The sequence below is a fragment of the Podarcis cretensis genome (genome assembly GCF_951804945.1).
Source record: "Podarcis cretensis genome assembly, chromosome: 11".
NCBI classification, from domain to species: Eukaryota; Metazoa; Chordata; class Lepidosauria; order Squamata; family Lacertidae; genus Podarcis; species Podarcis cretensis.
Window position 1 is genome coordinate 21,558,283 of NC_137180.1, and position 10,270 is coordinate 21,568,552.

General features: G+C 43.0%; 1 protein-coding gene across 1 annotated transcript in view; it reads right to left on the reverse strand.

Annotated features, from left to right (window-relative positions):
• COMMD10 (COMM domain containing 10) overlaps positions 1 to 5,493 on the reverse strand; it is a 66,962-nt gene extending 61,469 nt beyond the window's left edge. The window contains exons 1-4 of the mRNA XM_079995869.1: positions 5,397 to 5,493; positions 4,124 to 4,214; positions 3,316 to 3,426; positions 2,161 to 2,316 (exon numbers count right to left, since the gene is read on the reverse strand). Of these exons, the coding sequence (XP_079851995.1) occupies positions 2,161 to 2,316; positions 3,316 to 3,426; positions 4,124 to 4,214; positions 5,397 to 5,431 (393 nt within the window). The 5' untranslated portion in view covers positions 5,432 to 5,493. The remainder of the gene's footprint in view (positions 1 to 2,160; positions 2,317 to 3,315; positions 3,427 to 4,123; positions 4,215 to 5,396) is intronic.
• Between the last annotated feature and the right edge of the window lie 4,777 nt (positions 5,494 to 10,270).

Genomic DNA, 10,270 nt, shown 5'->3' on the forward strand with positions numbered 1-10,270 from the left:
AAACGGCGTTTCCATGTGCTGCTCTGGTTCGCCAGAAGCGGTTTAGTCATGCTGGCCACATGACCCAGAAGCTGTACGCTGGCTCCCTCGGCCAGTAAAGCAAGATGAGCGCCGCAACCCCAGAGTCGGTCACAACTGGACCTAATGGTCAGGGGTCCCTTCACCTTTAACGGGTTGGTGGCAGCGGGAAAGCAAGCACAGTGGTGGCACAGGGATCAATAGACCGTTAAATGTCCAGGGACCCTGTGTGATCGGCACACATGGCGTCCTCCTTGTCCCAAAAGATCCCTTTTCACACAACCTTTTGCCCCTAGGCCATGTATGAAGCCTTTGATGGGGCTCCAAACACTGCCTCTTCAAGCCCCTTTCCCATATTCTACTTCCCACCTCCTTTCCTTGACTCCTGCTTGCCTTTTACTGAACTTGCGTCCTTTATAGTCCTAGGTTTGTTGCATTCAAACCTACACCATTCAGTTTTCATCTAGCACCAACAACCCCAAGCTCCCTTCGCAGCCCCTCCTGTCCTGGCTTATGCAACATGAAGCAAACTAAGGGCTGCTTTACACTCACGAGCATTTCCTATGCAAATACGTGGGGAGCCTAGCATGGCAAAGGCCATCTTGCAGCCAGGCGACACTCACCACGTACAGGGGAGAGATTACTGCATCTGAGCAACTACTGCAATTTCTGAGCGACAAGGGCAACACTTTTTCCATGATGCTCAAACATAGGTAGACTACAGGGCACCCAGCCCCCTGAAACTTCGGTGACAGCTCCCTTCTACTGTTTTCTATCCCACATAAGGCACAGAAGTAAACACAATTCTCTTGATAGAGCACCATTAGAGTAGTTTTTGCTTAAACCTTTCCAAACTCATTTGTCACCTTAATTATGCTCTTAACAGTAACAGAGGTGGTTATTTTTTTTAATAGTCCCAGGTTTTAATACTCAGTACATTCTAATTTCCTCCCATCTCCCTTATGCATCCATCTCATATGTATGTTTTTTTAACTGTACATGAATGAAAACTGTAAACAATCAGTACAGTGACAACCAATTAAAATAAGATGAGGCACAGCAGAGAATAAGATTCGTGGTGATACAACAGAAACGAATGCTCTGAATGTATTATTTATTAATGTATTGCGACATTAATAAATGAACAAATAAATAAATAAATAAACGCTCTGATCTTGCTACATGTATGTGTTGCCTTAAGGAAACTTGGGCACAGTGCCCAAGTACATTTCACAATTCAACCAGTAACCACATCTACCGATAATACTATGCAATATGTTATTCTTAAATAAATGGTTTCATTGCCTTATTTGAATCATTTAATGCTGTACTCTCTTACACCAGCCAAGTATCTTATTCAACCAAAAAGCCAGTCACGTAAACTACTGGATTCTCTACAAGGCATTAATGGGTTCAAAGCAAGGTTTGTTGCTGTTTTTTGAACATAATGTGTCAAACTCTCAAAAATGACACATGCATATGTATGTACACACACTAGAATGTTTACATTGCTTGGCTAGCAATAAAATCTAGGTTTTCACTATTAAAATATTTCTTTCAATTTTGGCACACACCTAGTTCTTAGCTCATATGCATCACATTCACCATTTACCGTATTTTTCGCCCCATAGGGCGCACCGGCCCATAAGGTGCACCTAGTTTTTTGGGGGGGAAATAAAGGGGGGGGAATTATTTCCCCCCCAAGGTGCGAGGCTGGGGTGGGGGAAGCCCGAGCTTCCCCCGACCCCAGCCACCAGAACAGGCTGCTCTCCGCAAGCCATGGGAGCCCTCCTGCGGCTTGCGCAGAGCTACCCGAAGCCCCGGCGCGACTGCTCAGCGCGCCGGTACTTCGGGTTAAGAGGCAGCGCTGCGCAAGCCGGGGGAGCCCGGGGGGAACTCCCGTGGGCTCCCACGGCTTGTGGATAGCTTCCTGAAGCCTGGAGAGGGAGAGGGGTCGGTGCACACCGACCCCTCTCGCTCTCCAAGCTTCAGCGAAAGCCTGCATTCGCCCCATAGGACGCACACACATTTCCCCTTCATTTTTGGAGGGGAAAAAGTGCGTCCTATAGGGCGAAAAATACGGTACTGTGTACCCTTTGTCCCAATGGAAAGGTATTTTCTATATGTTTCTGTAACTGTTACCTTCTGAGGTGACAAAGTCCTCTGTCTGAACTTTTCCACCGTCTCTGGACCTGCAGCAGCCCATGTGGTGGCAAACACTTCTGCTTTGTCGTGATCCACTTTGGAATGCTCCAACTGCTGTTGCAGAACAGCTGGCTTCAAGTTGTGATACACAGCCTGTAAAAATAATAATAATAATAATAATAATAATAATAATAATAATGCAATACACACATTTCCCTAGCTGATACACTAGACAACATGCTAAACAACCCAAGTGATGGTAAATATTTGACACTCACAGTTCATTATTTAAGTCAAGGTGGGTATGTCCAAAATGCACAAAAAAAGTTAGCACAAAATTTACAACAGCAATGAGGGCACTGGCTGAAGGAAGAACAGAATGTTTCTAACAACAAAATATTTCTGCAACAGAAAGGATACTTTAAAGTTGCAGGAACCCTTGAAATGATTAGCTGCACATTTGTTGCAGGGCAAACCGATTGTCTGGAAAGACCTTGTAGAATTGACACATGATATATATACAGTACCAGGATAAAATCCTACTTAAGTCAATGTTTAGGATCAGGATGTTGTATTACTTGTAAACCTATTTACATGCCTAATAGCAGGCTTCCTCAACCTCAGCCCTCCAGTTGTTTTTGGCCTTCAGCTCCCATGATCCCTAGCTAGCAGGACCAGTGGTCAGGGATGCTGGGAAGTGTAGTCTCAAAACATCTGGAGGGCCGAGGTTGAGGAAGCCTGCCTAACAAGAACAAATTGCAGCTCTATTATTTCTTCCTATGCACCTATCCCAGTTAACATATGGTATATGTTCTTCAGTCCCATGCACTACAGCACACCATTATATATACCACTGCAAGAAACAGGGAAGACTACATGTGTGACGTGTGTGCGTGCACACACACACAGGATTCTGAATTACAAACCCAGATCATCCCAATTTAGATCACAATCCTATGCATGTTTTCTTGGAAGGTAGGTTCCATTCTGATTAATGCAGCTTACTTACTAATAAGCATGCAGGTACAGGAATCTTAAAGCACGAAGAAGCAATCCCAAGTGTTTTTAATGATGCAGTACCTTAAAGGAGGAGGATTATCCCTTATACTTTGCATCCTTTTACTGAAAGTATAGAACTATAATAGAAGATACCTGTTCCAAAATGAACGCAATGGTTTCAAGGACAAGATGGAGATCTTGCTTCTCCACTGAAAAAGCGGCTTGAAGCTTTTCTTCCTCCTCTTCTGTGAAAGTACTCTCAGCCTGAAATAAAAAGATTCCCATTTACCAAAAATTAAGATACTATTTTATTCCCTAGATTGATTGGTCTCATGCCTTTTCACAAACAGCATAAATGTCAATTATATTGGCAAAAGCTGCTTTACACTGAGTCAGTCCACTGGTTCACCTAGCTTATTATTATTTATACTAACAGGCAAAATCGCTCCAGAGCTTCAAACAGGAGTCACCATCTTTTATATAGCTCCCTCTCCTACTCCCATCTCTTCCAACCTCATCCTCTGGCTGTCATTGAACTAGCTTTCAGCCATTTCCCATGAGAGTGGAATAATATTTTTTAGTGGTGGTAGTAGTAGTAGTAGTAATTAAATTTATATAGTACCCTATACCTGCAAGTCTCAGGATGGTTCACAAAATAAAATTGCCTAAAGGAGAGCACAGCAGACCACAGCAGCATTTTTTAACCCCATCAGTGTGCCCGCAAAGCTAAAAATACCTGTGAAACATCTACTGAATGGTTTTTCCCCCCAGGTGTTCCTCCCAGCAGAAAATATTGCCCTTACAGAGCTCTCAAAGGAAAGCTCCCATTGGCAGAGACACTTGGACAAGCAATTGTATTGTACTTTTCTGGAATCTATACTCAATTGTAGCCCATGGATACTACCAGCTTAAGAGACTTCACTGTGCATTGTGCAGTCATTTTCTCTCTGTGTATACAAACCTTTAGGTGCAGCTTCTGAAGGATGCGGGAGAGCAACCGAGAGAACTTTCCCGTGTCTATAGCATTGATGAGGGACACAGCCTTTCGAACACTAGAAAAGGGGAAGAGAGGATGGCAAGAATCAGTTAAAGACAAGGGACCTGGTGGGCACAATAAGTTTTTCTCTGCTCTTTTCAGATGCCAGGAAGAGGTTTAAACAACAATGAAAAGGGCTGCCTACTTTCCCAGGCAAAGTTCCTGAACACACAGGTGTTGTGAAAAAACCTTCCACCAGAGACGCAGCTGCCGAAGGAAAGAAAAGAAACAGTCTCCTGATCAGGAATTATCACTTTATTTAAAATGCTTATTGAATATATGGAGGGGGGGGAATTGTGTACATATGAAAATGTGGCAGAATTAAGATAAATTTAACAATGTAAATAAGTTTTGATGGATGTAATAATGGAATACTGAATGGCTTAGTTTATACAAAATATGCAGGGATTTATGTTATGCAAAGTGAACCATGGGAAGAGAAGGGAAGTCACTGAAATTTTGAGGTTGTTTAAATGAATATTCTAAAATGTAAAATAGAAAAGTTAATAAAAATTGTAGAAAAAAGACGACAGAATTACCACTTTATTCTATGCTTGAGCATAGCATTTCAGCTTCTGGGAAGCTAGAAATTAAAAATGCTGGAACTGCAAACAAAGGACTTGGAGTGGGTTATACCCAAGCAGAATTTTACATCTGGTTTTGGGCTGTCTAGTTCCTGCTTCTCAACCAGCACACCACCCTCCGCCCTGCCTAAAAGTGTGCGTTGCTGAGCTCATTACTGCTATTTTCCTTTGGTTCGTTGCTCTACACACATCACAGGCTATTCAACAGCAAATGCTGCTGCTGCTGCTGCTGCTGCTGTTGCTTTTCCTACCACTGCACTTCTATGCGAAGAGGGGGAAATCAGCAATAGGTTTTCTTTGCAGCACAATTTGATGGACGTCTCGGAAACCAAGACCCGCTGAGTTCAGGAGAGTTTGCTCCCCAATAACCGTGTGCACAACAGCAACCCCGGTTGCCACGGAACTGTGCAGGCACAGGAATACCTACTAGGTAGGTAACACTGGTGCGGGGAAAGAAACCTGCACATGCCCAGACACCACTTTGTTTTTACTACTTTAAGCCTTGGCATTGGAAAGCGTTTCAAGGCGCCACCCCCCGCCTGCCCGTGCCATATTTAAAGGGAGAAACGGGGTTGGCAGACCCACAAGGGAGGAGGCAGCAGAGCAGATCCTACCTGAGGGTATCCGGAATAACAGTGGGCGCCGCCATCTTGGTCGCTGTCGATCATACTGTCCCCGCCCAGCCAATAGCCAGGCAGCTAAAGCCGCGAGCCAATCCCGGCTCAGGCTGCCTCGAGCTAGCTCCGCCTTTCGACTTCAACCCACAGGACTGAGGTTTAGCGTCGGAGATGCTTTCGCAAAGCGGGACGGAGGGCAGAGCGTCTCCTTCTCTGTCCGCCAGGCGGCGCAGTGCTTAGCTCGCATATGCCAGATCACTTTACGCCAATGGGTCACTGTTTAGGAATAATAATAGCCAGCAGGGGCGGATTTGCGGCACAGGGTGCCCTGAGCGGGGACAAAATGTGAAAGGGGCCCCCTTGTAATATTTCTTATTCTCACAATAATTCCTTTGGGTACAATTGTTTTTCTAATGGATCTTCTCAGTAGGTACAAGTGCTTTTATATATAAAAAGCATGTCCAGAGGTGCTCTCATTTTCCTACTCATATTGAAATACTGCCCCTCAGTGTGGCCAAACTTAGATTCACAAAATGTTTAGGGTATGTGTACCCCTGTGTGTCCCCCAGAAAATAAAGCACTGGGTACTACACATGGGTGGTGGTTGTTATAAAAGTTGGGTGCCCCCCTTACTCTCTGCAAGAGAAAATAAGGTTCCTAGGATCTGTGTTCCTTTGGAGAATTGAGACATGGCAGAGACTGCTGTAGCTTTAAGAAATATGATTTATTCACCTATTTGCACCTTCAGTCTGCATGGAGGGAGTCCAGATCTTACAGCATGGTTATTTCAAGAGGGCACTATTCAATTTCAGAAGCCTTTATCCATACAGATATTGTTCATCTTCATCATTATTATTATTAATAATAATAATAATAATAATAAAATATTTATCTCCCGCCCTCCCCAGCTGAAGCCGAGCTCAGAGCAGCTAACAGTAAAATGATACAACATTATAAAATCATTTAATTATAAAATCAGTTCAAATCAGATTAATGGCAACCATTGGGCTAGAGTTCTGTGAGGATTGCCAAAGGAGGGTGTCAGACTGTACCTTGGCCAAAGGCCTGGTGGAACAGCTCTGTCTTGCAGGCCCTGCGGAAAGATGTCAAGTCCCGCAGGGCCCTAGTCTCTTGTGACAGAGCATTCCCCCAGATTGGAGCCACAGCCAAAAAAGCCCGGGCTCTGGTTGAGGCCAGCCTAATCTCTCTGTGGCCTGGGACCTCCAAGATGTTTTTGTTTGAAGACCGTAAGGTCTTCCATGGGACATACCAGGAGAGGCGGTCCCATAGTTACGAGGGTCCTAGGCATTCATCAGATTAAATATTCATCAGATGTCTTTTCAAAACTGTTGAATTATGAAAACATACTCAATAATTGCATGTTGAACTGGCTTGCTTCAGTGTTATTTCATTCCTCCCCTGCAGTTTTTCTAATTGCCCATCTATCAACAGATGCCTTCCTAGTTCCTTATTTCGGATGCAGAATACTGTTTCTGCGTTTGCACCTCTATGGCTCCTTCCTGGGTCTGCACACCACATTAAAGAGGCATTGTGCATGTGTGAGTACAAAAAGGAGTGGTATCTGCATTTTATTCAGCATTATTTTAAAATAACCCAGAGTTTACCGAGGGAAACAAATATGGGCAATAAACAGCTGGAGGGATCTCTTGACTTAACTGGGCCTCTTATGTAACTTGAACATGATATAATAGGCCCCTGTAACATACTCCTAAGGCACTGTGGTACTTGCATCATAATGTCAGCAGAACAATTCTGGCCCTAAAAGTACAATCCCCCAAAGATTCCTGGGTAGAATATTACATGATAACATATCTGCACTGTTTTAAAAAAGATGAGCTGTCATGTCAGACCTATGGCTCCAGAAAGTCTAGTAGTTTCAATCCCAGGTTTTGACCATTAAGCCACCCCTTTGGGTTTCAAAGAGTGATTCTGATGTATTTTGGGCAAAATGCCAACTGGTCCCACTTCATCACTTGATGGAAAATGAGTCTGGCCTGTTCAACCACTCGTACCGATCAACGTCTGCTAAGGGGAGAGCTTCATAGTTAATGTTCACCAGCCTTGGCCTGTTAAGAGCATAACTATGCCAGAAAATTCACAAATCACAACCTCTTTCCAGGCTCTTTTTGTTTTTCAATAGCATAACCTAACAATACAAAACTGAACATAAGTAATATTTCCAAGCCCAAGTAGATCTGATTGAGGACCGCCAGTCTCAAAATCAGTTAAACTTGGAACAAAGCCTCGGCAAACATTTTAAGATATGATCCAGACACTTTCTTTCTAGGTCTCTGCAATCTTGCAACTGATACAAAACTTAAGTTGTAGTGTGTAGCTGAACACATTCCAAACTCCACACTAGAGTTTTGGAGTCAAAGAGCAACCATTTGTGAAGGGTATCTGGCTGCCTAGTAAGTTAAGTTCTCTGCTTTTTTGTTTTTAATACAATAATACTATTTTAACACACTAATGCTATTCGTAACACAATAATGCTATTTTTAAAAATATAAACAGTGAAAAGCAGCACAAAAACAGTGCTTTCTAGAAGAGAAAGAAATAATTAAGAACACAATAATGCTATTCTTAACACAATAATGCTATTTTTTAAAATATAAACAGTGAAAAGCAGCACAAAAACAGTGCTTTCTAGAAGAGGAAGAAATAAAACTATTAAGAACACAGATATACAATAAAAACTACTAACTTTAGAAGCCCAGATTGTAAGACAACAAGGTGTTTAAAGCCTGAGTGAACAAAAATTTCTTCAACTAGTGCTGAAAGAAACATAAAGGTGGTGCAGGGAACATACGTTACTGGGAAGGATATTCCATAACCAGGGTTTTGCCACTGAGGTCTTTTTTCATTAGCCACCTGATTCACTTAGAATCATAGAATTGGAAGGGACCCATTGGTCATCTAGTCCAACCCCCTGAAAAGCAGGAATCTCAGCTCAAGCATCCATGACAGATGGCCACCCAACCTCTGCTTAAAATCCTCCAAGGAAGAAGAGTCCAGAACCTCCCGAGGAAGACCATTCCACTGTCGGACAGCTCTTGCTGTCAGAAAGTTCTTCCTGATGTTTAGTCGGAATCTCCTTTCTTGTAACTTAAAGCCATTGGTTTTGAGTCCTATCCTCCATAGCAGGAGAAAACAAGCTGGCTGCATCTTTCATGTGACAACCCTTGAGATATTTGAAGATGGCTATAATATCTCCTCTCAGTCTCCTCTTTTCCAGGCTAAACATATCCAACTCCCTGAACCGTTCCTCATAAGGCTTGGCTTCCAGATCCTTGATCGTCTTGGTTGCCCTCCTCTGCACACATTCCAGCTTGTCTATATCCTTCTTAAATTGTGGTGCCCAGAATTGGACACCGTATTCCAGGTGTGGCTTGACCAAGGCAGAATAGAGTGGCTGTATTACTTCACTTGATCTGGACACTACAGTATACTTCTGTTGAATTGTTAGATGCAGATTTTGCTGAGTAGTCTTATACCTCTCAGAATTTTGTCTATATGCCAATAAAGGATTGAGATTGAGATTGGTTTTTGGTCATGCATGTCTGCAAAGGGGAAGCCCATATGCATAGTGTGCTATGCAGCAAACCCTACAATCAGTGGCGTAGCGTGGGGGGTTCAGGGGGGGCTGGCCGCACCGGGCGCAACATCTGGGGGTTAGGGTTAGGGATAGGGTTAAGGGGCGCAAATCCAGGGTTAGGGGGTGCAAATTACTTGCCTTGCCCCGGGTGCTGACAACCCACGCTACGCCACTGCCTACAATTTGTACCGGATACAAGTATAACAAAATTTAAAACTGCAAACCTACTACAAACACAGAAGTGTGACTTGGGCACTTCCCAAAACATTGTTTTGTGTGACACTGAAGGGACTTATGGGTACCTTACAGTAATTTAAGGTACCGTAGTAAGAAGTGAACTGTTGACTCAATGCTTCCCTTGATGGCTTAGTAAAGTTACAATCTCAATTATGGAGTTTTGCAAGCCTTCATTTATTGAAACTAGGTTTCTTTGACTATTTTTAAAAATTCAATTTTAGACACACTTTTAAGCAAAACATCAACTTGTGTTGGAGCTATACCAAACAGCACCAGCTGAAAACCTGACCAAGTTGGCATATCAGAAGTGATTTCCCGTGGCTGCCTGTCTCATATTAACAGCCGATGAGGGAAAAATGAAAGTGAACAACCAAGCCTCCCAATAGAAAGTGTAATGGCTCTATTTTTCTCTGAAATAAGAAAAAGGGGTCAAGGCCACCTAGCCAATTTTGTGGAGGTCAATTGGAGTCAAAAGAAAACTACAACCAAGCAAAGAGGTATTGTGGGGAGGGGGGAACCAATCAACTCTCACAGGATTTCACATGGGAGTTAGCCCAAAGTTCTTTAAAGTTTTAATTTACATTAACAATTTAAGTGTGCGGCTATTGCATAAGTAAACTGCAAAGAGAAGCAAACACTGCAGAAACCTTGGTTAAACAGAATAACAATTTAACGTGTCAGCGTTTCTCTTCGCTGGGAAAGGTGGGGCTCCCTCAAAATTCTAATTAAGTTTTCATTGTGATTTTAGCCAGTACTGTATATCATTTGATAACTTCTTCATATACACCACTATATTACCAGCATACATGCCTATTTCCTTTCCACTAACCTCTATGTCCCTGATTTTTCCCCCCAGTCAAGGAGCCTTGACTTGTTATCCATTTCAGTTTGTTATGACCACAGTATCTTAAGAGTAAGCAACTCATTTAAGGGGGGGGGGGGACGGACTCAAAGTTGGAAATGACACTTTTAACAAAAATCACCTGCATGTTTCCTTTTATGAATACGAATGTCCATT